The following is a 27,841-nucleotide window of genomic DNA, read 5'->3' on the forward strand; positions in this document are numbered from 1 at the left end:
TAAACAAACTTTTGACTAGTAAAGGGAAGAGGTGTGCAGAGAGGCTGTGTCTGAGTAGGGTGTGTGCAGATCTGCAACAGAATGGATCTCAAGGCTATGCAGATCACAGCCAAGCAGAAAACTCAAAAGATAGGTAAAGCAATAAACATGTATTAGACCCTGTAGAAAAACTAAGTGATTCCTGCCAGTGCTGGCTGCCCTGGCAGGCTTTCAGAAGCCCCATGGAAAAACATCTTGTAGGAGACCATGCTGTCTGGAGCCAGATAGGTAGCTAGCAAAACTTCTGCATTTTCTGCTTCTCATGTGTTTGCTTAGGACAACCCAAAATTTAGCCCTAGACATACTCATACTAGCTATTAGCTATGCTGTGGGGTTGTAGTAAAATGTACATAGCACAGACTTTTTTCCACCTTTGAAAAAAAGTTTAGCAGTCTCTTTCTCTAATGAAACTTTGGCAACTAGTGCAAGATCTCCTTTGGAAGTAACATTTTGCTGCATTTCGTTCACATACTGTGCTCTGCCTGGCTGCAATCTCACGCCACATGGATTTACCTCATTAATGAAGTGTTGCATTCAAGTGATTTGAGACGGTTTCATTCATTTTGAATTTATGATAACCATGCAGCTTGGAAGGAATGGAGTTTGCATGCACATCTGGTCTACTTATTGAGAAACAGCAAGTTTTGACAAGCATGAAGGGAAATGTCAGCAATAGCATCAGTCACTGCTCTTATGTGGTTAGCTGTGACTTTAACACTTGAGCTCAGGGGATTAAACAGCCTTGCTGTGTACCAGGGCTCAGAAAAGAGTAGAAAGAGGTTCAGCAAGCACCACCCTCTTTCAAACACAGTGGGAGAGGAGGAGCTTTTCAGTACAAGTACTATTCAATCAATAGCATTGTCAGCAACATTGACGGTTTGGGGCAAAGATTCATGAAGCACCAGCTTTTGGTTGAACAGATCCTAATTGTTCACAGCAGTTCTGTGACCAAGACAAGTGAGGGAATTCCTCATGATTTCTGCTTTTGCTTCCTGACATCCAACAAATAATAAATAATTGTTGAAATAGATAACCTGGTCTGGTTTTTAAATCAATGAAGAAGTTGTTTCCTAAAACGAATCTCTAAACAGCACAAAATAGCAGTTTAACAGGAGTTTAAGCATACTGGTCTCTTCTGTCATACTTATATACATTCTCCTGCACCTTTGGAGTCATGTATCACATACCTTACTAATGAAAGCTCTCAGAGAGGCAAACACGTGCTTAAGAGCTGCTTCTGACTGCCCATTTTTGAGAAAAGCAAGATGAATATCAAAAACCTTCTTCATGAGTGGATTGTGGCCATCGTTGCTTAAAAGCTGGGTCTGGAAAGCAATGAGATAATTTATTTTGCAGAAATGTTGTGCCTGAAGCTGGAAATGACAAAGATAATTTTGCCTAATTAATCACATAAATTCTTAAGCCAGATAAGGAACAGAGTCTTCAGTAAAAATATAACCAATGAATGTGACAACTAGTACAAACTTACACTAGTTGGTCAGAGGCTATTTTTATAGCAGAGAATAAACCAAAAATATTTTATCACTTTTGCATGACTACTTCCAAAAGCTAACTCAATAATCTGTACAACGTTCACCAGTTGCCTGGACTTATTTTAAATAAAACAATCTGTTACCAACATAACTATCACACTGGTTTTTCCATTTCTTTTTATTTGTCTCAACAAGTGCTTTATTTCCAGCCCAAAAGAGAGAGAAAAAAAAAGAGTGTCACATCTTTTCACTGGACAGATTCTTAGCTGTAGTAAGTCAGGACACTTCCCTTGTCTTCTGCAAAGTTTTGACAGTTTGCACCTCCTGGGAACCTATCTACCTTTCCCCCTTTCCCCACAGAGAGATGGTAAAATGGAATTACTTGGAGAAGATTAATATAGTCTGGTGTCAGAGTTATCATGCCTACGCTTGTTGTCATCCTTGCAGCTGCTGTGCAGGAAGCCTGGCACATTGTGGCCACCCGGCAAGGACATGGATGCTCTATATCAATAGGAGATCAATAGTCCCTATCTCATTGCCAGTCCAAGCAATCCTTGGGCTGGCTCAGGTTTGTCTTTTGACATCCTATACACATCTTGTAGCAGGGTAAGTTTAGGATCCATACTTTTTAACGGAACTCATTTAACTCTGTCAGTAAGAACAACATCAGCACTTTTATTGCAGTATACAGCACACTTCTGTGTGGTAACACCGTATGACCATAAAAGCAAAGCAGAAGCCCATTAAAGCGGAAGGGAATCCAGTTTATCCTGTGGTTTGAAAATCACATTGTTTTGTGGTTCAGCCATATTCAAAAAGAGGCAACTGAGAAAGTCAAGCAAGTTTTAACTCTTGCATCTAAATTCTTCTGCTGTTGCCAAACTTTTAAGGAGTAATTTAACGCACGCATGAGGACAGGGTTTTTTTGCTTTGTAACAGAAACAGAGAATCTGGTGACCTTTCTCTTCATCTTGTTCAATCCATCTAAATAGAAAATCTTCATTGTGCTTACTCTGAAATCCAGAGTTGTTCTTGTGACATTATGCAAGATACATTGCTATGAGCAGGATTCCTCCAATCACCCTTCAAGGAAGAGCTTTTCTGGAACAGTATTTCAGTATTTTGCTGCCAGTCTGGGGTTCTGTTCACTACAGAAGCTTTGATTCTTGTAGATGGCAATGACAGCTGGGAGTATGAATCACTATATGGAGGAGAAGACTTCTACCAGTGGTACTGGTCCTGTCTGAACTGGTAACCACAGCTGGAATGCCTCAGCCCCAGAGACATTTATGTACAGTGAATCAAAGAAATGTAGGCCTTGTTTCCAGGCAATTTATGGTAGAAAACCACAGTAGTGACTGTTCTAAGAATGCTAGACCTTCATTTCCATTTCCTCTAGTCCCTCCTTTCTATATGATGTACATTTCCTCTTATTCTATTTTTGTAATGCCTACACTCATGGTATAATGTCCATGCAATTTTCTATGGTCTTGTTTTGAAGAAATTGCAAGATTGCATAAATGCATAATTACTCTGAGAGCCTGTGAAACACTCAGTGTTTGGAAAATAAACAAGCTGCAACTGATTTGCTTTTGTAAAGCTTTCCATAATCTGCCACTCTAGGAGAATGGAACACCAAAATCAGCAAGTATACAGAAATACAGCACACTTTTCTACAATACTTTTGATTTCAATACTGACCTTGAAACTCTGAGTGAAGAAAGAAATGGTGTCCAGGACTGTCAGGCACACTTCGGTGGCAATATTGCCCTCCAGTAATGCCTGGTGCACAATATCGGCTTCTGAGGTGCCTGTATCTGCGGATGGAAAGCAAATCAGGAGGAAACAGTGTTCAGCACCCCAGCTCCCACAAGATCTCCATGCTGATATAGATAAGCTTCTCCCCTTACATGTCACTGAGTTTGGGAGATGAGATAAGAATAGCAAGATGCTGAAATTGCCAGCTCCATTCAGAGAAGCTGTGTCAGCCTGATGCCAGCCGAGAAAATGAATGTCAGTATTTCCCCTTTTTCTCACTGTCTTTAAAGCCAGACAGAGAGTGAGGTGTCCAAGTTGCATCTGCAGAGAGGAAACGGCAAGGTGCTTCAATGGGGCAAAACTCACCCATGTGGAGATGCTTAGAGCAGATCCTGGCCCAGGTTCCTGTGCAGGGCAGCTCTCCTGCCTGCCCTGCTCACTACCCAAACCAAGGCATCACCTGCACACACACTCAGCCAAGGAGCTGAGCCAAGGCAGGTGAGAGGAAATATCCACACAAGGCCTAAGTCCCAGGGGTGATTTTTAAGGGGCTGGCTCAAATGTCACCTGCACCGATCTAGGGATGTTGCAGGGACAAGCAATGACCACCGTAATTCTGCAGAGTTTGAATATCCTGAAGCAACAAGCAGCAAGTGGAAAATGCCTACAAGCAGTTTTCAGCAGGCTAATATTCCACGGTCCCACCTTGCTCTGCTGTACATACTGTGGTTGAGCGTGAAGGAGGTCTCCAAGCTGCCCAGATGCTGGAGCCGCACCTGCATCCCCCCAGCTCTGCTGCGAAGCGCTGGCATCGTCTGGGATTTCCTATCGGCTCCCGTGTGCTTGGATAACCAGGCGTCATGCACCCTGCAAGGGGAAGTGAAGACTGCAGGTCTCGACAAGCAGCAGCAGCCACAGCACTATAGGATTACACGAGGCACCAGGATGGAGACCTGGCCTTCCTCCAACGCACTACTCTGGCTTATCCCGGACAATCCTAGCGGGACTGACCAGACTACCCTGGTCCTGCCTGCACCAGATGGCCCTAGAGCTAACGAAACAGCAGTGCTCTGCTCAGGGGCAGAGACGCAGCTGTGACTCCTGTCTCACCTGCAGCCGACTGTGGGGGACGCTGCCAACCTGCGCGGGCAGCCAGGAGCGCCTGGGCCTGGGGGTCTCATGCAGGAGCTGGAGGGGAGGGAAGGGGCAGGGTGCTAAGATGAGGGGACTCTACTCGCGGCATGGCGCTAAGCAGAGTCCCGTCCCTGCAGGGGCCCACCCTGCGTGGGTGAGCACGCTCCCTTCCTGCCTCTGCTGCGGCAGGGAGCACGTGGACAGCACCCCACCCCGGCCCTGGACAGGAGAATACGGTACCTGGCGATATTTCTCTTCCCCACATATCTGAAGTGAAATAAACACACCCTAGAAAGAAAATAAAATATGTATCTGTTATGGATCCTGCAGATCAGGAACGATCCAGAACATTTAACGATTTTAAATGTCCAGAACGATGCAGACCCTGTCCCTGTCTGCAGCCACACTCCTCTGTGCAGGACGGTCTGGGGTCTGTACAAGTTACTTAACCTCACACCCTTGGTTTCCAAATCCTACAGCACATTCCTGTCCCCCCACCCATCTGTTCCACCAAACCCGCTGCAAAGCAGAGGTTGTGCTGGTTGTGGCAGCAGGCTGCGCCGTGAGCCCTGCTCCCCCACGGGTGGGGGGACACCTCTGCTCAGCCCAAATTGAGCACAGAGCACCACCACTGCACCGTGCTCCCTCGATAGACACCTGCTTCTCCTCAGAGGGAGGAAGACCATTTCATTACACCTCAGCCAGACACCTCTAGTGCTGCACAGGACCACGCGCGCCCAGCAAGGCACACCGCACTCATGTCTTCTTCTTGGCCAATGCTGCCCACGTAAAGGGGCAGTGTTTGATTTGCAGCCTCATGATACTCACTCCAGAAGCACAAGGACATTGATCAGCTCTTGGGGGGAGAATTTGTTCCAGTAAGCTAAAAGAGTATCTGAAAGAAAGAAAAGTCCACTGAGATTTAAATAAAATAAAAGGGGAACCTTACAGACCAAAACCATCAGTGATGGTCTTCTGTCTTTCTGGCTGCCCCTTAATGAGCAAGAGCCACCAACCTTCAGAGATCATCTTCACGATGTAGAGGTAGCACATCAGGAGCGTCCGGATCTCAAACTGGTCCAGGCGGCTGCAGTGCGACACGCTGCTCCTTGTGGAGCTTCTGCGAATCTAACGGGACACGGACGTGATGCAGAGGCCAGAGGCCCTGGGTGCCTGGGCTGCACCCGAGCAGAGCACAGGGCTGGCCACCGTGCAGCGCGGGCACAGCAAATCCAGCACATACCAGATGTGCCAGCATTCCTCCTGTGCCCCCGCACGAGCACCCCCACTGCACCGTGCTTTGAGACATCTTATTCTTTGGGGTTGCTGCCCATCCACTGATGGGCACTTTGGAAACCCTGGACACATGGCTGAACAGAAAAAAGATGTCTGGGCAGAGAATGATGGCTTATCCAGCAAAATGCACGGTAGCCCTGCTTTCACTTCCCCTGCTCTCTGCAGTGTCTAAGCTCCCTGACATTTTTGGAGTCAGTTCTTGTCAAACAAAATAGTTCATTAGCTGTCACAGTTTAAAGCAAGAATCTAGCTTTCTGTTAAAGACGTACACTTCAAAACAAAATCTCAGTTATTAAAAAACCAGGAAATTTCAGCTTATGAAAAAAACTTTTTTCCCCCCTGATTTTTGGAAGTGTCTCTTGTTTTTCTTCCTACTCAGTGACTTAGGCAAAGATAAGTGAAATCAGTCAATGTGTGTGGGAAAGGCTTAGGTATTGTGTGATGGAAAACACGACTTTTAAAGCTTTACCAATTCTTTTTTGCATTCTTCATGCTCGCCCTAGCCGTATTCTCCAACAAATGGATATGATTAAGCTCTAAGCAGGATAGTTTTCTTAAAGCTGTGCCTCACATGTTTGGAGAGTGATCCACAGATCTTATTTGTTGTTTATTCTGGGACAGGCTGTGGACATGAGTCATAATGAAACAGAATTAAACATTCAGTTTAGAGTTGGAGATACAGTGCTATAGCCATAACTTTGCTGTTGAACATGTGAAACTATCAAGTCAGCACACAACTCCAGGGGAACAGGCGATAAGCAATGTATGTACTCTGTAGCGCAGTGTTAAAGCTGTGCTTCTCCACGTGGCACTGCTTTTAAATGGTTTTGTGGATATTGCATTCCCTAACAGAAAAGCTGTTTTCAGCGACTCTGAAAAACATACTCTGAAGAACACAGAAGAGACTGCCTAGCTGTGGGAAAGAGCTGACTGCCAGCAATAACGCTTCCTGCAAACCCCGCCAGGTATTGCTGCCAGCAGGGTTGAAGCATATGCTCACAGCTTTGCTGAATCGGAACAGTTTGATAGTCAAGTGTTTGGCTATACTATACTTGGTCTTGTAGCTTCATAATTCATGTGGGAGAGCCTGAAAGGCCCCACCTCTCATAAGCATGTCAGGACACAGTCAGCAGGAGCCCGAATAATCTTTGCCTCACTCATCGTAAGGGCCAAAGTTTTTAAAGATGCATCCATGATTCACGCCAACCTAAGACATCTGGAAAGCGCCCTGAGGAAAACCAGGGGCTGGTCTGCACAAATACCTGATTTCCATGCGTGCAATCTGCCAACAAGGAAAGTACACCCTGTCTGAATAGTGGGGTCAGAGCTCTTTGTGGTGTGACTGTGGTCACCTTCTGCAAATTTGGGGCTGTGGTTATTAGCCTGTGCTGATTTTCCTACAAATACCTCATCTTCTCTTACGTCAGCAGTCACTGGCAATCTCACATCACGGTGAGACATCGCTTGCCTCCCAGTCATGTGTGGAAACCAGTTCCCAGCACCGTGCACTGGGCACTGGCCAGGCTCAGACCCATCCACACACAGGGAGCACATCTGAATATGGATAAATGCACCACGGGAGCAGAGATTTCCCCCAGGATTTCGCCTTTCATTTCTGATAAGTAATTTGTCAAAAGTTGTATTTTTGGCTCAGAGATGTTTGAAGAGGGAAAGCATACCAGACCCATGAGTCTGACCTGCTCTGTTAAACATGAATCTGTTTGCTTCCGAACAGAGATATTTATAAGCTGGCGTTTGAGAGCGTTACCACGGGGAACTCCTTTTCCCTCCCCCTTATTTAACACAGCCCACAGACCGGTGCAGTGAGCACCGTGCTTTCTAATCCCAGATATGTTACATTTTCACTCTGATCCGGAGAACCGGTTGCCCCCTCTGAGTTCAGGGATCCTTTTGAGTCCTCTCGCTTTATTGCGTGGCCATTTGGAAGTGCTGCTCCACAGGCTGGAAAAAAAACCAAACCAAACCACGCAATTAACCCCTTTGCACTGGCACTTCCCAGTGCGTCATGAACAGTGAGTGGAGGATGCAATTCAGACAGTGCAGATGGGGCTTGCCAAAGCCCCATGTCATAAGCTGATTAATCTGGAAAGGACAGTTGGGGTGGCACCATGTCCAGGGGAAAGCATACAAACTCAGAGAGGTCTTTTAGCAGATGACTATTTCATGTTTTAGGTAATGGGGTTTGGGGTTGCTAATAGTTAAGTTCAAATTAAATGGGAAAGATAAAGTTTGGAAGAATTAATTTACCTGGATCTTTGTCTGCAATCAGGCTGGATCTATTTGATGGGTATGCAAAACTGCACATGAATTCATCCCTCGATGCCTGTAAAGCAATATAAGGTTTTTGTGACCAATGGAAGATAACACCTATTCTCTTATAGAAGAAAATAATGAAATAAAAAAAAGGCAAACTAGAGCAGCTTTTAAAAAGCAGATGAAAAAAAAAATAATCTATTTCCTTACTTCCATAACAATGAGACTTGGGGAAGGGTACAAAGAAGAACAGAACATATTAAAGTAAGTCATAGCAGTTTTTTCCCTTTTGTTTTTCATCATTTGAGTTGAAATTTTGAATTGTTTTTCTCAAATGTCTCATTGTTGTTGTTGTTTTGCCCTGAACAAGGTTGAAAGTCTAGTCTGCAAGGCTAAGGTGCCTGGCAACCACACACAACCCTCAGGCAGACGGGCAACTCCACAGAACGGCTGCTGGAGCCTGACGCTGAGTCCTGTTGCAACTCATTGCACTTGGAGGGACTTACCTCACCTCATGGCACTACAAATACCATAAAGAAACGTGTTAAATGATAGCAAGTAAAAGGGCAGAGAGATAGTACCCAGTGCTACAGACAGAACAAAATCACAGGAAAAGCCAAATTAAAAGAAACAACACATTACGCGACAGTGGGGTGAAGAAAACCATACTTCTTTCTAAAGCTGAGCCTGGCTGCAGGCAGTGGAAGTCACACAGGGGTGTGTGGGCAGAGGCGGACCGAGGAGGACAGCAAAGAGGCATCGCTGGGCTTTACTCACAGGGCTGGAGGCGGCTGCGCAAGAGTAGAGAGCTTCGTGGCTGGCCACTCGTTGGAGGTTCTCCAGGAGCAGCCCGAACAGTGGCAGGTAGAGCTGGGCTATTTTTGCCTGCTGGTTCTGAAAAAAGACAGGGAGAAAAATTTAGGTAAGAGCCCAGACTTTCAATGGAGTGAAAAAGGGAAACTCTTGAGCCAAAACACCTATACATATAAATGTACACACTGTATATGGTGTCTGAGGACCTGGGTTGGTTTGGATTCTCATGCCCACTTCCAGAGCTGCCAGGTGGGTATTACCCTTCCAGCAGTGAGCTTGGGGCACTCGGGGATTTTGGGGGCTGAATAACATTCCCAGTCATACAGGATGTGTGACAAACTAAAATCCCAGATTTCCTAACTCTTTTAACTGGCACTTCACTCACATGGCTTGATTTTCAAGTGCAACACCCAGGAGTAATTAAACAAAAACATTTGCTCCTTGCCTGGTGCTGGTTATTGCTTCCAGACAGGAATTCTCCATAGCAAATGCTTCTAGTTAAAAGTTTGTAGGAAGAGATTAATTTGGATTAACTAATACAGATAAAAAATGGTCTGGTTGACGTTATCTAAATGCAGGGCTTTCTTACATCCAATTATTTTTTGTTAAAAATTTATTATTCTGGACTTGACAGAAAGGTTAAAAAATAAATTTAAGGCTTGCAAATTGAATGGTACATTTTGACTGATACAAGAATCCCACTTTTTCTTCTGATTTAGAAGATAAAAGAAATCTTGAAAATGCCCATGGGTTGAGAAAAGCCTCTCTCAGCCATTGATGGAGCTGAGGTTTCCTTGGTTGGAGAGACGCTGCAGCAACAGACCCTGCCATGCTCAGCCTGTCCTGCCTGTGACGTGATTTTTTTGCTTTGATGTGGTGGGACACCAGCTGGACATCCTGCCTTGGCTCCAGGCAGTTTCCTGGTCACACAGCCTGCAGGACAACAGACATACAAAAATCCAGCGGGACAATTTTGAGACGGGTGGTGTTTTTTGAGGAGGCAGGGAGAGTGCTGCACGCTGAGGGGGCAAACAGCTCCTGAATTGGTAAGGGCTTTCAGGCACCCAGAAGAGCAGAAACAGGCTGCCTCTGACCCAGTCTTGGCAGAGAACTGGCAAATCTCTCCTGAAATATCAAGTCTTGCCACCTACCCTGGGCTGCAGTTTTGTTTCCAGGCTGTGCAAGCCACCAGGGATCCTCGCTGCAGAGAAAAGCAAGCCCAACTCCCGCTCAGCCCTTCCAAACAGGCAGAGAAGGGAGAGGAGAGGAGCTGGCTCTGGCTCCATGCAGAGGGCAGGAGCCCTGGGCACATTCAGGTCACTTCTCCCATCCTTCTAGCCACATTCCCAGATAAAACCCAGGAATGCAGCACACCAGGAACAATTTGAAGAGCTAAACTCTAAACAGAGGCATGCTTTCAGCCTAGAGCAAGGAGAGGTAGTGTCTGCACAGGTAGCTCTGCAATTTCAAGGACATGTGGGTCAGCAGGGAGCAGCGTCAAGAAAGAAAACAAGCCCATCTCCACGCTTTTTTAGCAATATCACATGCTGAGCCTCTGACTGAAGAAAGCTGAAAGCTACCCAGTGGAAATCCAGCATCTCATGAGAATCCACAGATCCTCTCTTCTGATTCACTAATTAGTAAAACATGCAGCTGACTTGTAACAGAGATCAGTCCTGTTTCCTAATTATAGTATATTAATGCAGGATATTAATTTAAGCCCAAGACCAGAAGAACATTGACGTTGCTTAATTTTGTTGAACAGCCTCTTGGCTAAGAGCACTCTCAAGTTCCTTAATGGCTCAGGGTTTTATTATCTAAATACTCAATATGAAGAAGAGTGCTGCAGTTATCTGACTGCATTGTTTGTGTTCCTAGATAATTTCTCAGAGCTATTATTGTAATGTCATAACTATCAGTTACTTACAACAGTTCCCTAAAAAGTAAAGAGAATACCCATAGTGCACCATGCAAGATCTAAAACTCTGACATGTGCTTTTTCATAAAATTCGAGAACATTACTTTCAAAAGCTGACAAAATATGCCTGACCTTGTGCTGGTATCTGTTGTCGAAGGCATGCTTTATCAAGAGATTTTTTAAGACTGAGATGGCCGTGTATCTGATATCGTAGTTGTCCTGCAAGGCAACAGAGGCTTCTCTGAGAAGCATCCCCACCAGGAAATGATGCCTGCAATACTCATCAGTTAAACTGTATTCAAGATTTACATCTGAAAGAAACAGCAAGGCAATGGTTAAGGGAACTATTCTGAGGGTCTGTTCAGAGCAACACATAACGGTCATGTAAGCCAAAACAGTCCGCAAGTACAGTTCATCTCTCTCTCCTACAGCTCACTGATCTTTTAATAAAGCCTGAACTTCTCCTCCACTGAGTTAAGTCATATGAAAGAACTTGGCATCTTCCAGTTCAGTCTAATCATTAATTTCAGCCCTCACAGTTTCAGCAGCAACTGAATGAAGGATTACTGCAGTGTGATGCTTTGCAAACCTGAGTGTAAAAGAGTAATTTGTAGTCAGAGATGGATGAAACGGGGAATGACAGCATGACTTACTGCCTGGGGGCTGCTTTGCTCCTGACTGGGGGTGATCCTGTAAATCCCCCAACTACCCAGGCAGTGGAGGTGCTGACCTCCACGGAGCCGCTATGGGGGTGGAAAGGGGCAGTGGAGATGGTGCGTTTATCACGGTCGCCCAGCCCTAGCAGTGCCATCTCTGCAGCTTGTTCCACATCCTCCGTGAAATCTGCATTCCTTCTCGCCAGGTCAGAGAGCACAGCAAAGGCAAATAGTCCTGCTGGGATGAGGGATGCAAACAAGGACATGGTGCCTAGTGACCACTACTGCCTCCTCCAGCAGTTTACACAACTGGGCTTTCCAGTCCCGCTGCAAGGACCGGGGAGCCAGGGCAGGGTTCCAGGCAGCTGCTTGTCAGAAACTGTGAGACTCCATTAGGTCCCACCAGCCGATATTGAACATGGTTCCTTAAGAGCAGCACTGACTGCCAGAAGAAAGGCAGCTCAGTACCTAATCGCCTTGGTTAACTTAGCTTGTACCCTGCATTTCACATAGATTCAGGCTATATACTGTGATCAAAGGAGCAGCTGCTACAAGGGTAAGGCATCATTTTCACTGACTTGCCTGGCTAATGCAGCAGAGAAGCAACAGAGACACAGATTTCAGTGCAGGGTGCGTGTGCACTTGGGCTGCTACGAATGACCTTGCCCTGACACCGTTATCTCTGTCAGGCAAAGCATGTGCCTAATCAGAGCCGCAACAGGCACCGTTTGACTGTTGCATTATGGCACTAGGCCTCCCAGAGGAATAACCCCAAAGCTGTATGTTCTTCCCCCAAAGCGTCCAAATGCTGTCTCCTCAGCTCAGACCTTTTTTTTTTCTTCCTTTTTTTTTTTTTTTTTTTAAAAACCCCACAGGTGTGAAAGTTTTTCTGTGGTAAGGCAGGGTGCATACACACAGCTTTGAAAATCCCAGCCAAAGGGTTCCAACAGCTCTGTGGCTGCAAAAGATATTTTTAAGTTCATTGATTCATAAGTAGCATTTACTGGTTTGTGAAAGTCTGATTCAGAGGAAAGAGAAAGCAATGTGGAGCATTAACTAGCTTTCATTGTTAGTCAAGTTAGCAAATACCTAAGTGTCACACATCATGGTTATTTCATTAGTTGGAAGCAAGCTAATTGATTTGAAGCTGTGTGTTCAATTTGACATTAGAGGATTCAGTGATCCCAACTGGACCTACCTACTGAAGTGAACCGTTCCACAGCAAATGAAAAAAAATCTAATTCATGTGTAAAAAGAAAAGGGATAAATAAAAAGACAGCAAAAATAAACAAGAATAAGTAATGCTCTGTATCTTGGAGAAACAGGACTGTATGTCATGTTTTAATATTACTTGTAAGGCTATTGCTTAACTGCCAGCTTCTGTCAATCTCTTGGGTTCTTTGCTATCACGGGATTGCAAAAACAATTCTGTGCTGCTGGTTGGGAAGACAGGCTTAGGGGTTTTCTCTGGATAGTGAAACACACATGTTGCCCAGGTGAGGCAGCAGGGATGCAGACCAGCAACCAGCAACTTATTAGTTGAGACATTTCAGAGAAACTGCTCCAAGATGCAACACTCCAGCTCAACAGGATGTGGTCACAGGATGTGCTCTGCCTGCAGGTCCATCTGCACCAGCTTCTGCTGCAGAAGCCATCTTTATCCACCTTCCTGGGGACTATTCCTTCTTTTCCCAGAAACAGAGTAATAGGGGGGTGGGCACATCCCCTCTCTTCACTCAAACTGATTGATAAAGAGGTGAGGCACACCAGCAGGATATCTCCTTGGTGATGTGCACATCATACCTCCCCATCTCTGAGCCCACTGTCCCCTGTAATCACAGGTCTGTCCATAAAAGCAGACAAGCTTGCAACGGAGATGCACCACTACACGCCTCTACCGTGGCCGGCAGAGCACAGGCACCACTGCAAAGGCACTTCTGCTACCTGAGGATAGGCTGCTCTACTGTCAAGAGATGCGTGTGAGTGACAATTGCTACCGCTATTTTAAAATATATATCTTAAAAATAAAACCTCAGCTGGTATGTCCTAGTCACAGTAAAACAGAGGAGGAAAGACGAGCTGCTCTTACAGCTTTTCAGTTTAACCATTGCAAATACGAAGGTGAATGTTAACCAAGAAAGAGCATCCTTATGTTATCACATTACTGATAGTACATAAGCGATGGGGAGGCACTGTGGTTGTGCATTTTTCTCTTTCTTTCTCAGCCATTTCTAGCAGTGCACTTTGTTAAGCTATGCCAGGCAACTAGCCAAACTGATATAAGTGTAAGATTAGCAGTTGGTCCAGAAAGCTCAGAGCAGTCAGGAACATACCAAAATAAGGGAAACTTGACAGTTTCTGCTGCTTCTGCCCCCTGGTAGTAAAGGGAACCACTTTGGAATTTGTATGGCTGCACCCTGAGTCACAACTAAAGATCCCCTCACCTGCATCGGAATAAATCCACTGGGCTTTCACACAGGGGTATCCCAAACCTCACTCTCCTCTCCGACACTTATCTTGCTAGGCTATTAGCACCCAAACCTGGCAATCTTTACTGTATTTATCTAGCAGAGATAAATCAGGACCCAGAGAGAATGAGGCTATGTCTACAGCAATCTTAAGGGGCCAGCGAGGCATGCTGCTGGGCTCAGCGCTGTGTGTCCGCACTGTCATTGGTAGCACAGCGGAGCCATCCACACTTGCACAGTGCCTCAGCTCAGCCCCCTGCAAACCCCACCTGCCCTGTGGTGAGCAGCATCAGGACCAAAGGGGACATGGCGTGACAGTGACAGCAGCCTGGATATGTGGTGGTGTCACAGTAGGTATGCCCTTGGTATGCACTAAGAACTGGCGTGGGCTCAAGTTCTCCGTTGGCTGCCTTGAGCCCAGGTTTGAGTACAAGCTTGAACGCGCTGTGTACTGCTATACTCTTGCTCAAATGAAAGCAGAAGGTCACCTAAATCCCCTTCTTGCAGCCGCAAAGAGAGCTGGCAGTGGAGCAGTGGATTCAGTCTGTTCTGTCTCTCCATTCTCTACAGCACCGATCGACGAGATGCCCTACTTCTCAGGGAATGCTGACTCTTGTGGGAACAAAGGATTACACTCGCACAGTTTGTGCATTTACTGAAATAGGGGCAGTCGCTTTCAGATACCGTTAATCTCATGCAAACTTAAATACAGGAAATACTTAAAGGATTGATTGCAAAATGATGTAAACCTGACAGAACAGCATCTTTTCCTGAGGTTAATGTAAATCAGGCTAACGAGGATATAAATTTCCTTGACACCAAACCAAATTCTATCCGGTCAGAAGCCATCAAGACTAATAAATTATAGCTCTCTAGCCAGTCTCTTGAGAAAGGACATACCTTGAACTCTTTGCAGTTTGGGTTTGGAAAAGGTCATTGGTAAGTTCAGAGGAATGTAGTGCTCATGATTGCAAATGGTTTGAAGAAATTCAAACTTGTATTCAACCAGCAGCTGAGAAAAAAAAGACAAACACAAACTGTGGTTACAGTTTGACTCATTTGCTTCCAGTTCAATGCATTTATTGCACAAGGATTGGGAAATCTAAATAGCATTTGGTGAAACTCAGTAATAATTAGCAAATTTTTGTGTTGCTCCCCCTAAGTGTCACTGCATGCAACTATCACTTGGGACTTCTTCACCTTTTTCATCCAGACTATTAACCAACCTCTCCTTTAGTTCTGACTCTTTGCATACAGGCTCTCGGCCCAGACAAAGAGATCTCTCCCTCCAGAAGACTCTGCAGGTACAGTGTCTAAAAGGCCTCCAAGAGTGGTATAAAATAATCACTTTGACTGATGCAGGTATGTACAACTGCAAACCACCTTCCAAGAAATATACTGCTTACCTTAGGGTCTTTTGGGCTGAATCCAGAAATGTAGTCATTTATCAAGTTAAAAACAAATCCTCTGTCCATAAAGGTCAAACAACGCTGGAGAAAAAACAGCAACATGTGACCAATCATTAAAAATAAAAGCAATCATCCTAAATCATCCCCATAACGCTGTCCCACCAGCATTCAGATTTGATCCTCTGGGCTGCTGCTGACTTTCCAAAAGGTACTCGATCCTGTTTCTCTGAAATTATTTGGATGACCTCACTTACATCTCCAGTAGACAACAGAAATATTTAAAATGAGAGCACACGTATTTCGTCTCAGGTTTTGAACAGTTACGATGCATGACTGAAAACCCCAGATAACATATAGAGCATCATAGTCTCCCTCTTGGAAAGAGAAAGTGTCTTTCCCAGGAAAGCTAATCCCCTCCACAGTTTTCATCATTGAAGAAACCAAAGATGAAAACGTACAAACACATTTGTTTGCTTGCTGCTTATTTCTACTTGTTGGGGGTTTTTTTCTGATAAAACCCTGGGAGAAGAAAAGAAACTGCTGACCTTCAGGAAGTTCGCCAAGCCAAAGTTGACATTCCTGGACTCTTCGGGGATTTCGTTATAGCGAATGGTCACGTGAGGAATGATGGCAAGTAGCAACGAATGCAAGGCGTGCTGGTAGGAGTCAGGGAAGCGCTGACCTCTGGGAAGCTGAAACCAAAAGCACGTCATACACTCAGCGCTGCAAGCGAGCAGCTGGGGAGAACTGAGCGCAGGCACAAGTTCCCTTTAGCATTTGTTTATGTTGTTTCCTAATTAAACATTGGCACAAAGAAAGCACTGGCTGAAACTGCAGTAGCTAGTAACAAAAAAGGAGGCTGCAGGAGCCATTAGGAGGTCTGGAATTTTTAAATCACAATTGAGAGTGAAAAGGGGAAGAAGGGAAAAGCGGGGAAAAAAAAAAAGGAAAGATCTGGTTAGCTGTTCAGCTTGTAAGGGTTTTTTAAATAAAGGGAGTTACATAGTTTTTCAGAAAAAACTTTTGAAGAACAGTTAGTTTGTGATGGCTCTATAATGCAGCATTGAACAAATTTTTATTTTTACCTTGATTTTGTTTTCTTCCAGTAAGTACATTGCCATTGACTTCGCCAGTGCTTCAAAGAAAAACCATGAGTACTAGAATGAACAAAGAATACTATTACTTTTCTCAGCAGGATCGAACATGTCTGACTACGTGGGCAAGCAGCAGCGTGGGAGGGAAAGCTCACACTCAAATGGCATTTTGTAAGCACGGCTGTGCTTGCCCGGCTAGCTGGGTATGGGTGCCTTTGCTACCTGGAGGAGTCCTGCCAGTCTTGTGGGGGGGAATAACTCCATCCCCTCTGCACCCCAAAAGGCCCTGCAAAGGCCCAGCAGAGTTTATGGCGCAAGCCCTGCAAAGGCCCAGAGAGGCAGAAACTCAGTCTACCTCCCGTGAGTCAGTCCTCATGCATGGCTTGGAGAAAACAGATAAAACTGGCAAAATGAAAAGCCCTTTGCTGTGTCCTGCCATGAGTCTTAACACAGCCAGGCTCCCTGCAAGAGTTCCCCTCTGTTGTAAGGGGAGAACCTCACAGACGTGGATGCGAGGAGCTGCCTTGGTAGCTTTGCTCCTGTGGTGGGTTTGTACAGGTGGAAGTGTTGGGCTTTATACCAGACCCTCTTTTCCTCCCTTCCACCCTCAGTGGCCAAGTACTGCCAATACTTCACCTTGAGTAGCTTATTGATGGCTAGAAAATCTGCCGACTGCTTCAAGATCGTAGCCATGGAAAGGACCAGGATTTCATGGGTCATCTTCGCCTGTGCGACACTGGGTTTCTCAGCTCGAAAGACGTACTGAGGCAAGAGGAAGAGCGTCAGCAGTGTGCCTGCTCCCAGCAGGGAGTTTTGCAGAGCAGTGTGTCATGACTGACCTTTATAAAGGAGCGCAAGTAGTGGTCTAGACCTTCTTCATGGCACTTGGACACGATGTGCAGAAGAACCCTGGGGAGAAAAGCAGTTTGTGCTCAGCACGCAAAGTGAGGGCAACTTCCTCTAACTCACGAAAGTAGACACCATCTGTGTCCTACCAGGCTCAACCCTAAAAGCCTCACCGCTGGCACAGTCTGATCTGCAGAGAGTCAGTACTTGCAGGCTGCACTCCTCACAGCTCCTGTGCTGCACCATCCTTACTACAGCACAGCCCCTTGACAGAGCACTCAGAGCTCAGGTGGCCAAAGCCTCTTCTCCACTTTGGTGCTGGACCAGGTATCACCCAGACCAGCTGCCTTCAATGCTCGAGGCTCTCTGCACAAGGAGGTAAGGTGGAGCATTACTCTGTGGGGGACATATCCTATTCTTTGGCCTCCGTGCATGCCAGGGTTAAAGCCTGCCGCTACTTAAATTCACATTGCAGTCAGCATTAGGCACCTGAACAATGCTCAGGTGTTCACAAAAATATTACGTTAGTCTGCTTTACACACAGATCTCTTTGGCTGTATCTACGGACCTGCCATACGGAGAGCAAGCCCACTGCCCCTCCCGCACACGCTACAGATTCATCCACACTGTACAGCGTATCATGTGCTGAGTCTGTCCTCATTGGGAGCCCTTTCCTAGTGATAATACAAGTGACAATGAACAACCATACTACTAGACCAAGTCTGCAAAATGAACATAATGCCCCCCTAGAATCTCTGCTGAGAAGCGAGAAAAAAATTCTCCATCATTGTCATACTCTGATACCTTCCTGCATCCTCTGAATTTATTCATTCTGGAAGGGTCTTTTTCACTGAATTTACATCATATGCTCCTTGTTACATGCAGTAGATGATTATTTTCAGGCTATTGCCTTGCAGTTCACTGGGGACAGGCAGACCTTGGAGAACATGCCAGCCCTCTGGAAGTGCTCCAGGCAGCTGATGAAGGCAGCAAGTGCCTGGTTTCCCCAGCCAACATTGGGGATTTACATTCCAGTCCCAGCCAGAGGGAACAACAAACTATTGCACATTGTCACAGACCCCATAGGCCAAACCACAGGGAGGAGTTTACAAGCCATTTATCAGATAAAGCGGGTTTTAAATTCCACTCTGAAAGTCCGGATGAGACAACAGTTGTCATTAAACAGAAAGCTATTGACAAACTGGAAAGCATCAGGCCAAGCTTTGAAAAAATCTCTGGAAGTGAAGGTGGGAGCTGGTCACCCAGCAGATAGTGGGGGTCACTTGTTCCCCTGTCCTTGCCCTCTGGTGATTCAAGCAGAGTGGGATTACAGTGCTCTGCACAGGAGGAGTCCCCAAAACCAGCACCACATGGTGCAGGACTGTGATTGCAATGGGCCCCTCATCCCTGGCTGGACCCACACCTCTGGCGGGGTCAGGGCTCAGCCTCTGACCTCCAGTATCATGGGAGCAAGATGCTTTTGGTGCATGGATGCACGGTACCTCCTGGAGTCAGAGGAAGATCTCCATGGAGTGGCAACCAGCATCCCCCTTTGCACTGCAGCACTTCACAGCAGAACAACGACGGGAGGAAAGATGCTTTAATGCATCCACCAGGTTAGGGGTGTTGTGGCCAGAGCTAGGCAATGAAGGTGCTTTTGCATCTTTTGCTCCTTTGGGGCCCTGTACAAGCCTGCACACCGCAAGAACTTTCTGCACGGACCAGGCCCTAGTCGGTGCTGCCCTCTTGGGGCTGCAGGCACGGCAGAGCATCGCTAAACAAACCTCCACCCGCTTCTGGCCGTATATTCTGAGCCAACACAGATGTAGAGGCTAATTCTGCAGCGTAACACACACAGCTCCAGGGGATTTTTAGCAATACTCCTGTCACAGGGGCCTGGTCTGCAGGGTTAAGACTGGGGCATCACTCCTGCGGGGAAACTACATCTGCTGCCTGCAGCTGGGATGTGCCTGGGTCCTCTGGAGCCTTTTGACGCCCCAATACCTTGGCTCCCAGAGACATCCCTGCCAGCAAACCCTTTTTCTTTCAAAAAACAAACCAGGAGTATCTTTTAAATACCGCAATTTTCCCCACGCAGCTCCCAGGACAAGGTCCCAATGCTGCCCCATGCCACCCAGATGTGTCAGGAGAAGACAGTGGCTGGTGTTTCACAGCATGGCACATGCTGTCACTTAGCACCTTGTACTGGGAAACCACACCCTGCTTTGCACTGTAGTTTGTGGCTTTGCGTTTGTAACTGAAGAAAACCGGATGGTTTACGAGACACTCACATGGTGCAGTTGACAGCTACTTCATCTTCCTGGGTCACATTTGTAAGGACTCTAAATAGTTGCATAAGAATTACAGGTAGAAACTGAATCATTACTTGGATCTCCATGGCGTGCAAACACTAAAACAAATGTTCAAAACACAGACACTTTTAGTTCAACACTTTGCAGATGTTAAATATTTATAGTCCACAGACAATTCTGTGGCAATAGGACAGGCATTAGCAAATGCTTCAGGGTGTGGGCTTCAGCCTGCCAGAGGACAGGAGAACTTGGACCCGTACCAGTGCTTGCTGCCTGCCTCCCAGCTGACAGATCCCAGCTGCATGCCTTCAGGGAGCAACATGAATCACTCATGGCAGGTATTAATCCTCCTCTCAGATGTGCCCAAGCAGCTATGACTTAATTAGAGGTCACATGCTATGATTTGACCCTAATAACCCAGAATTTAAAGCTGAAGTTGTGCTCCCAATTCTTCTCGTCACTTGTGACAGTTTTGTGAAGTGACTAAGTCCCATTTTCACAAATGCCTTTGGAGCCTGGAAACCTGATGGCCGATGACTTGCAGTGAGACTTTTCTCCAAAGAGCACAGCTTGCTATCGGAAACAGGATTTAAGTGACTTGGTGAAGGTCAAGATCATCTGGTGCACACACTCTTCACCCATCTCATAGATCTCTTTTGCCTGAATATCATGATACAAGTCTAGGAAAGACAGTGCGTTTCATTTTCAGTTTTCAAATCTGCAAATCTAACAAAAGGTTCTTAAATCTGTATCTAGTTATTTAAATTAATGAAATTATTGAGGTATTGGTGGTAAGAAGCCATCGCTTGTGGCTAGCATGTAGAAGTGCAGCAAGGTCGCTGTGGCTGGGCACAGCTGGGACCTAACCAGCCCCTTGACGAAAAGCTCACAACAAAGCAACTCTTCCTTTAGCACTTTGCCTCAAAACCTGCCATTATTTCTATTTCTTAAAATATTTATACATTATCTGAAACACACCCAGTAACTTTGTGATGATAAATCCCTCCACTGGAAGTGGAGCTGTTGCTACAGCAGCGCTGTCAAAAACAGGCAGTTATGGAAGGAAACAAGGACAGTAAACAGCCAAGAAACCTATTCCCTGCAGAAGCCTTTGCTGGATCTGCTCCAAAAACCTTACTCATGCCGCTGCGATTGCTGAAAAGCTGGGTCTGGGTCACAGATCATCTGTGGTCAAATTTAACTAATTGATAATCTCACAGACCTTTTTCAGCCTGAAAAAAACACCTTATTTTGAATGGATAAATACCTGAAAACAAAGAATTGTGCAACAGTTTAAAGATTTGAATCAGATCTAGTGCGAGCCCACCAGGAGGAGGGTTTGCCATGATCACGGCAGAGCGATGCCGACTGCTTGTTTTACCTGCTGCGAAAGGCAGTGGGAAGCAGCACACAGACAGCAGGCAGTCATGTCAGTAAGCAAAGGGTAGGATCTTGCACAATGCACTGGTCCCAGGGCTGCAGCCAGGGTGTGTTCCCATAGTGCAGGGCTCTGGGTATTTACTGATGGTCTGTAAAAACACAAACGAAGGCCACCAACAGGCCCTGTTCACCTTTAGGCATTTAACAAGCTCTCCTGGGACTTCCTTAGCTCCCGCCTGAACCAGCTGGCAGTACTGGAAGAATTTGTGCAAGTGCATGTCCTGGAAGAGAAGAAAAACACGTTCAATGCAGCAGCCTCAATATTTGTCAGCCCCCTACTCTGCAGCTTACACCCTAAAATCTGCTGACACATCTGTGGCAGTGGGCCATGTCCCTAGCAAGCCCCATGTCACTACCAGTGGCACTCTTAGTCCCCAGCTGCCATCTCCCAGGACTACAGTACTGCTCCCTGCCTTTTCCAAGGTACCCAGCCACTGCCCGTCCCTTGGCTCCCAACTAATCTCGAGATTAATCACAACACTATCAGCAGTGTTAAAATTCTCCTGTGGTTGCACTACCCTGAGTCCCAATCCCCATCCAACACTGGCCTGGAGAAGCAGGAGCCCTTCTCTCCCAGCTGCGACTCTTTGAGTCTGCCTCATCATCTGCCTCACAGACCCCCTACTGTCCATCCGAGGCAGACTCTCCTTCCCATGCTTCTCTGTTCCAATCCCTCCTCCTCCATGGTTAAATTTAATTACTGGGTTATTTAACCCTGAAAAGCGTCTGGGAATGTAATTTGCTGGGGAGTGGAACTACTGTGCTGCTCCCAGTGCTGTACAGAATCAGTAAGACCCTAAACCAGGTTTAGACGATGCTGAAAGTGAGTTGCTGTGAATGTAAATGCAGCTGATTACATCCAGCACAAGACAACAAGCCCTGCCAAGGGCATTGCCCCATGAGCAGTTCTGACAGGAGGTGCCCCAAAGCATGTGCTGGGGATCTTTGCTGCACATGACATGAAGCTTGGGGAAGTCCATCACTACCATAAGATGGCAGAAAACATGAGGATTTGGTAAAACAGCCTGAACTGGATTCAAAGGGAAATCAAGGCTCTTGTTGTTTTACACATTCTGTTGGCAGAAAACTTTTTTTTTCCTTAAACTCAATGAACAGTCTATTTGGGGAACCTCACATTTGCACCAGTTCTTTTGCATCATCGAAGCAGCTCATTTGCTCAAATGTTTCCTTGGTCCTGCTAGTTACAGTGCAATTGGCCAGGAAAATGTCAGCCTCTCTCTAGGCTCATTCATTCACACAACTGTCTCGTCACATCTGGACAAAGGAGCAGAGCCCTGCAAGTAATCCCAGACCTGCTGCTACAGAATTATCTCAGTGCTGCTCTGCAAACACAGGTACCTCTTTCCCACAGCACCTACAGTAAGTATAGCAGTCACAATACAGCAATCGCTTCCTCTGCATTTGTGTCAAAAGTCTTTAAGAACGAGGTGCTGGACTTACCTGGGTGTAAATGGTTGAGTCCAAATGGATTCTAAGTTTAAACAGTGGCTTTGCTCCATCCACCCACTTCGCATCCACACTGGGCTGCTGTGAACAGACAACATTCAAGTACTTGGTTTCAGACTGCGGTGAGAAGGTGGCTCTGTGCAGACAGACACCCGGTCAGAAGGTACCAGTTGGGGTGGAAGAACAGCCCCCCCAGTGCAAACACCAATGACACGTCTGCAGCCATGACAGGGCAGAGCGGTCCCTGCAAGAATGTGCATGCAGGGCATGTCCCCACTCTCCTGCTCAGCACCGTGTGAAACGGCCCGATCCAGCCTGCCATAAAAATATTCCCTGCAACCTATATAACCACAGAAAGTGGAATTAAAAGTGTCCTGAATGCCACCCTGGGATTGCATTAGGGATCTTTCCAGCTGAGCAGAGCACTAACAGAAGCCCAGAACTTACAGTGGCAACTAAAGCTCAACTTTCCTCTTCCCTTTATGTTTAAGTCCATTTTAATTGGCCTTCCTACCCTTCGTGACTCTGTGTCCCCAAGACCCAGGTAGCCAGGTGGAAGGTTGGACGAAACCGGCAAATGCCGCTCCAGGGTGACAATCCGCCCATCCTTCAGCAACGGGACCCAGGCGTATCCCACTGCGGAGGCAACCAGTGACCAGAGTTAGCAGACACACAACGATACATGTTTAGCTCAAGCTCCAAGCTTGGAGAACTGTGTTTCACCCTGAGAAAATTCAACTCGCAGTTGTGCAAGTGGCTTCAACAAGGCTGAGATTGATCATATCAGCCTTGTTAAAGCACGTTTTACCCAGTGACTTGGTGAAAGAAATTCAGATGCAGCTCAACCAAGATCAGGAGTGGGTTGGAGGGGCAGAAATGGTGTGTGAGTCTTGTGCATCATGACAAGGGTCCTTCAGTTGCCTGAGGACCAGCTGAACAGAGAAGCATCCCAACCAGTGGGACTGGGTGTGCTCAGTCTCTTACACACGCCTCGTGGTGGCAGGATCAGGCCCTGAGGCCTTGAGCTCACATCAAGTTTTTGTTGGTTACTTGACGGACAATAGCCCTTCATGCAAGCCAAGTCAAGAACACGCAGAAATAGCTGTCAGATTGCAGCAAAAATTTGAGATTTATTATACACTAAAACCATTGTGGTTTATTCCAGTTTAGACCTATGATTTGTATGAGGTTGCTTTCCAAAAAGAAAATTCAGATAGGCTAATATTTTAATAAAATATATTTCATGTCCCTATATTTATTCTATCTCGGATTCTTACACTCCAACAGAAGTAATTTAAGCAGTGAACATACCTTGAGTTTCAACGGTGTCCTGTTTTTTCGATGTTGCCTTTGTATTTATTTCACAGCTGACATGATAGAAGGTGAAAAGCAAATGATGCTTTTGATGGAGGTGAATTGGAAGCTCAATTTTAATCTAAAATGATACCATGATAGATAAGACTGTATTTTTAATTGTGGAGCAATATTTTAAGTTCTATTTTCTTTTACAAATGCTATGTTGTATGCAGTTACACAAGACACATTACTACCCATCTTAACTCCGGGCTAACGTTTTTATCACCATTTGCACATTTCTTATTAATGGGAGTGTGTGATTGGAGTGCACAAAGCGTGACAGTAAAGATAGCAGAAAACAAACTGGCATTAAAAATTGACAAAGTCTCTGGCTTTGCTGAGCCCTTCTATTGAGGCAAAGGGCTGGCGATTGTTTTTACCCCTATTTCTCCCAGCCCTGGAAAAAGAGGTATCCTGAAAGCCCCTTGGCTTTGTAGCATCCAGGAAAAGCTGCTATTTTCCACCACTTCATTTTTACCTCATCATAGAACTCTGGACTCTGGTTGTGGTGCAGCACAGCAGCATACGCATTTGTGGTCAGGAGATGGCCTCCAGGTTTGCCATATATACACTGGAAACACAAATGAAGAGCTAGATTCAGGGTTGCTGCCACCCTAAATTAGCCAGCCAAATTAAAACAGCATGGAAACTCAGTGCTTTCTTCTTGCACTGCTCAGCCTGGCTGGCATATAGTACACAGCAGCAAGCCCCAGGTCCCTAGAAATAACAGGTACCCACCTTTAATGGTTTGGCATCAGCTTCATCTGAATCCCTGAACTCCACACAGACAGCAATATTCCTTGCCTGAAATGGGGGAGAACAGGAGGATGAGCCATTGCCACAGGTCAGCAGCATCACCCCAGGCCACACTCAGTCTGGCTGCAGCCTGCTCTCCAGGCTGCTCACCTTCGCAAACACCTTCTGGTTCTCATACTTCAAATGCAATGGGTAGACGTAGAGGTGGTTTTTGTATACAGTGAAGGGATAACAGTATTTTGCAACTTCTGGGACAAGCTCCTCCACTTCAACTGCAATGTCCTCACAGCTCTTCTCAAAAGGCTTTATAGGAATATAAGAAGCTGTGACACAATCTAGAAGAGAAGGAAAGCTTGGATAAGCACATACCCCACAAAACATGGGAAGTATAGCCCATATGAAAGGAAATTCAAGGGTCTGAACCTCTGCCATTGCCATTGAGCATCCAGTTCTCTTCACATCAGAGGATTGTGTGTGTTGACCAGGCAGCAGGACTTGGACCACTCCCATTGAAATGATTAAGGGAAAATTCTCCCCTTGATCATGCAACATTTGTAGTTCCCAACTGCATTAGCAATACCAAGAAAAGAGGGATGCACAGGCATGATGGGACCCCGCTCTCCTTGTCAATGGGGACTGCAGAAGTGGCATTTTCCTGTAGCTCTGAGCAAAGTCAAAGGGTCTTGTGAATGACCCATGTCTGGGCAGGGATGGCTGCTCTGCCCAGGACCTGCACCTTGAGTCTTCCATTAAGTTATGTTTTATAAACCATGCAAACATCACCTGACTGAAGCAGACACAGGCTATTGAGATGATGACTTGAGACTGACTCCCACTACATCAGTCCTTTTCCACTCTCTGCTTCAGAAAGATGTTTGACAGTTATGCTGCCTCAAAATACGAATATGCAAGCCCTGTCTAATTCACTGAGACTCACATCCACCATGAGGGAGAGTTCATCTCAAGTGATGGTCTTTCAAAGAACAACAGAATTAAGTCCACAAGAAGAACCTTTCGGACAAGGGACCGGACTACAGAACCCGTGACAGGAGCTGCCAAAGGCCCATGGGGTGACAATGAACACATCACAAGTCATTTCTTTGCCTCAGTTTCTTTAAATGCAAAGTGGAGAATCACACTGACCATGTTTGTGAGGCCCTCTGGTGTTATGGATCCAAAATGTTATAGGAGATGGGTGTAATAACAACAGCAAAACCAGGCAGGTGGTTGCTTTAAATTTAGGATGTGACTAAAGTGGGTCATTAAATGCAAAGCAGATGCACCCCTCAGGTAAATCTCTGCACTAAGACCACATCCCTCCACAGAATCCGTCAGAAAGACTTACAAGTCAGTGGTTGTGCTGAATTACTCATTTCTCATTGCAGCCCCGAGATACTCTTGTTAACAAAAGAGCAAAACTCCCCACAGAAGGATTAACTCCTGAGGCTAGAGCCATCAGCATTTATTTTAAGATCCAAGATCCTTACTTGTGAAGTCCAGCGGGATGTCTTTGATGATGATATTTAGCTGAGCTGGAATGACCTGTAGTTTCGTCTTCTCTGGTCTGTGTTAGGGAGAAAGGAACAACAGTGTGAACCTTGAAAGCTCAGGTGCTGAACACATCAGCAGGACTTTTTGTTACCCTCTGAGTATTTTAGAAATTGTCATCTCATGCTTATGCTTACTGTTAAAAATGTATATTAAAATGCCTGCTCAGCCTCTGCGTCAGTCTCTTACACTTACTTCTTATACTCTGCTAGAAGCTTCAGCATATCTTCATTAGAGAGTTTGCTGCTGTCTTGCTTGTACAGAGGTGAGAATTTTCCTTCAGCATCAAGAGTGCCCTGGGAGTCTTTGAAAACTGGTCTGAAGAAGAGACACATTCTTTAAATGTTGGTAAATATGCAGACACTGAGGTCTTCGACACATCAGACTGAAGGGCAGTTTATCGGGCAAGAGGTTCACTGGCCTGTGACATCTCTGAATGCTGCCAGACCTCCTGATCACCCTCTCGTCCTCACACAGTGCTTAGACCCCACACAGGCTGCAGTCCACCATGTCACATAAAATTGGGCAGGACATCACTCATTTCCCTTCTCTCCAGCCAGGTGAGAAGGACACACCCAGCCCAGCTCCAAGCCTGGTCCACAATCACAAATGCCCTTCAATGCCCTTCCGCTGACACCAAGTGGTAAAGTATCTTCCTAGTTGCACATGGAAATCCTCCTAGGAAAGGAGTGCACAATGAAGACCAGTCTCAGGACATACATCAGCTTCCTTCTGAAGCCAGAGTAGGAGATTGGACTCTGCCCTGGATGAATACCAGCATCTTTGCCCTTGAATATAAAGGCTGTGAGTGTCTGCGTACAGCAGGAAAATGAAAGCATTCATACTCCCTTTCTGTGCAAATAGCTTCCTCTCAAACCACAGGGAAACTGTTTCAGGGATGCAGAGCAACACAGCTCCCCACAGCAGGCTGTTGGCCACTCAACTCCTTAGTCTTCAAATGCAGCTCTTTACCCAGCAGGAACAAATCTGAAGCCCGTCACAGTTAATGTCCACACAGAGCCCACCATCAGGCATCAGGCAGAGGCACCACTTGAAGGAGGGCAGAGGCACTGTGCAGGCTATGTGCTGGCTCCCAGGAGCGAGCTGCATGCCAGAAACACCATCTCAAAGCTGAGCAGCCAGTGTCACAGGAAAATCTAGCTCAAGAATACAAATTGCAAGTGGTATACCACCAAATCCCAACTCGCTGTGACAGCCATCTGGTGTTCCCAAGTCATTACCATCCCTTTTGTCAGCACCAAACAGCAATTTAGGAACAGGAGGCAGTGGCAGAGGGATGAAGTCACCTTCAGGCCTTCCTCTGATGTGAGATTTAAGGGAGTTAGTACTGATGTACTTTATCAGTCCCAGTAAAAGAACAGTGAGGGAATGGGATCACTATGTCCAGTCATTCCCAAGAACATTAATTAAAGCTCAGTCTAAGATGGGAGACAAAGCCCAGCTGATTGCCACTGCCAGGCCAGGAGTTCCTCCACTCTCATCCTGTCCCTGGCAATGGCTGGTGCCAGGAGGGAATTTCTGCACCGATTCCCGTGGTAGCACGGGACAGGGTAATTCATCCCCAGGAATGTTCTGCCCTGATAGCAGCAGCTACAGGTCAGCAAGAAGGTTACTGTCTTCCCAGCACTGTTTACTTTAAAAAATTTTGTTTCTAATTCTAGATAGAGCATTTCTGGCCAATCCCCATTCTGTCTTGGGAATCGGAGCCAGATTGCCCTCAGCTGCATCTTCACTGACTTCAGT

General features: G+C 46.1%; 1 protein-coding gene across 3 annotated transcripts in view; it reads right to left on the bottom strand.

Annotated features, from left to right (window-relative positions):
• The window catches only part of DOCK11 (dedicator of cytokinesis 11), an 86,473-nt gene that overhangs the window by 23,532 nt on the left and 35,100 nt on the right, over nt 1–27,841 (bottom strand). For 2 of the 3 annotated variants that reach the window (XM_075763210.1, XM_075763212.1), the window contains exons 15-41: nt 26,273–26,395; nt 26,017–26,093; nt 24,680–24,864; nt 24,512–24,577; nt 24,252–24,344; nt 23,729–23,852; nt 22,932–23,053; nt 22,412–22,498; nt 21,082–21,171; nt 19,490–19,608; nt 17,192–17,261; nt 16,989–17,114; nt 16,344–16,415; nt 15,804–15,950; nt 15,256–15,339; nt 14,750–14,861; nt 10,858–11,036; nt 8,772–8,888; nt 7,989–8,064; nt 7,579–7,682; nt 5,441–5,552; nt 5,253–5,319; nt 4,665–4,712; nt 4,401–4,478; nt 4,015–4,157; nt 3,234–3,349; nt 1,227–1,364 (exon numbers count right to left, since the gene is read on the bottom strand). In XM_075763210.1, coding sequence (XP_075619325.1) covers nt 1,227–1,364; nt 3,234–3,349; nt 4,015–4,157; nt 4,401–4,478; nt 4,665–4,712; nt 5,253–5,319; nt 5,441–5,552; nt 7,579–7,682; nt 7,989–8,064; nt 8,772–8,888; nt 10,858–11,036; nt 14,750–14,861; nt 15,256–15,339; nt 15,804–15,950; nt 16,344–16,415; nt 16,989–17,114; nt 17,192–17,261; nt 19,490–19,608; nt 21,082–21,171; nt 22,412–22,498; nt 22,932–23,053; nt 23,729–23,852; nt 24,252–24,344; nt 24,512–24,577; nt 24,680–24,864; nt 26,017–26,093; nt 26,273–26,395 — 2,875 coding nt within the window. The remainder of the gene's footprint in view (nt 1–1,226; nt 1,365–3,233; nt 3,350–4,014; nt 4,158–4,400; nt 4,479–4,664; nt 4,713–5,252; nt 5,320–5,440; nt 5,553–7,578; nt 7,683–7,988; nt 8,065–8,771; nt 8,889–10,857; nt 11,037–14,749; nt 14,862–15,255; nt 15,340–15,803; nt 15,951–16,343; nt 16,416–16,988; nt 17,115–17,191; nt 17,262–19,489; nt 19,609–21,081; nt 21,172–22,411; nt 22,499–22,931; nt 23,054–23,728; nt 23,853–24,251; nt 24,345–24,511; nt 24,578–24,679; nt 24,865–26,016; nt 26,094–26,272; nt 26,396–27,841) is intronic. The other variant, XM_075763211.1, reaches the window with a different exon arrangement.

Source organism: Balearica regulorum, chromosome 11 (assembly GCF_011004875.1).
Source record: "Balearica regulorum gibbericeps isolate bBalReg1 chromosome 11, bBalReg1.pri, whole genome shotgun sequence".
In the NCBI taxonomy this organism is placed as follows: Eukaryota; Metazoa; Chordata; class Aves; order Gruiformes; family Gruidae; genus Balearica; species Balearica regulorum.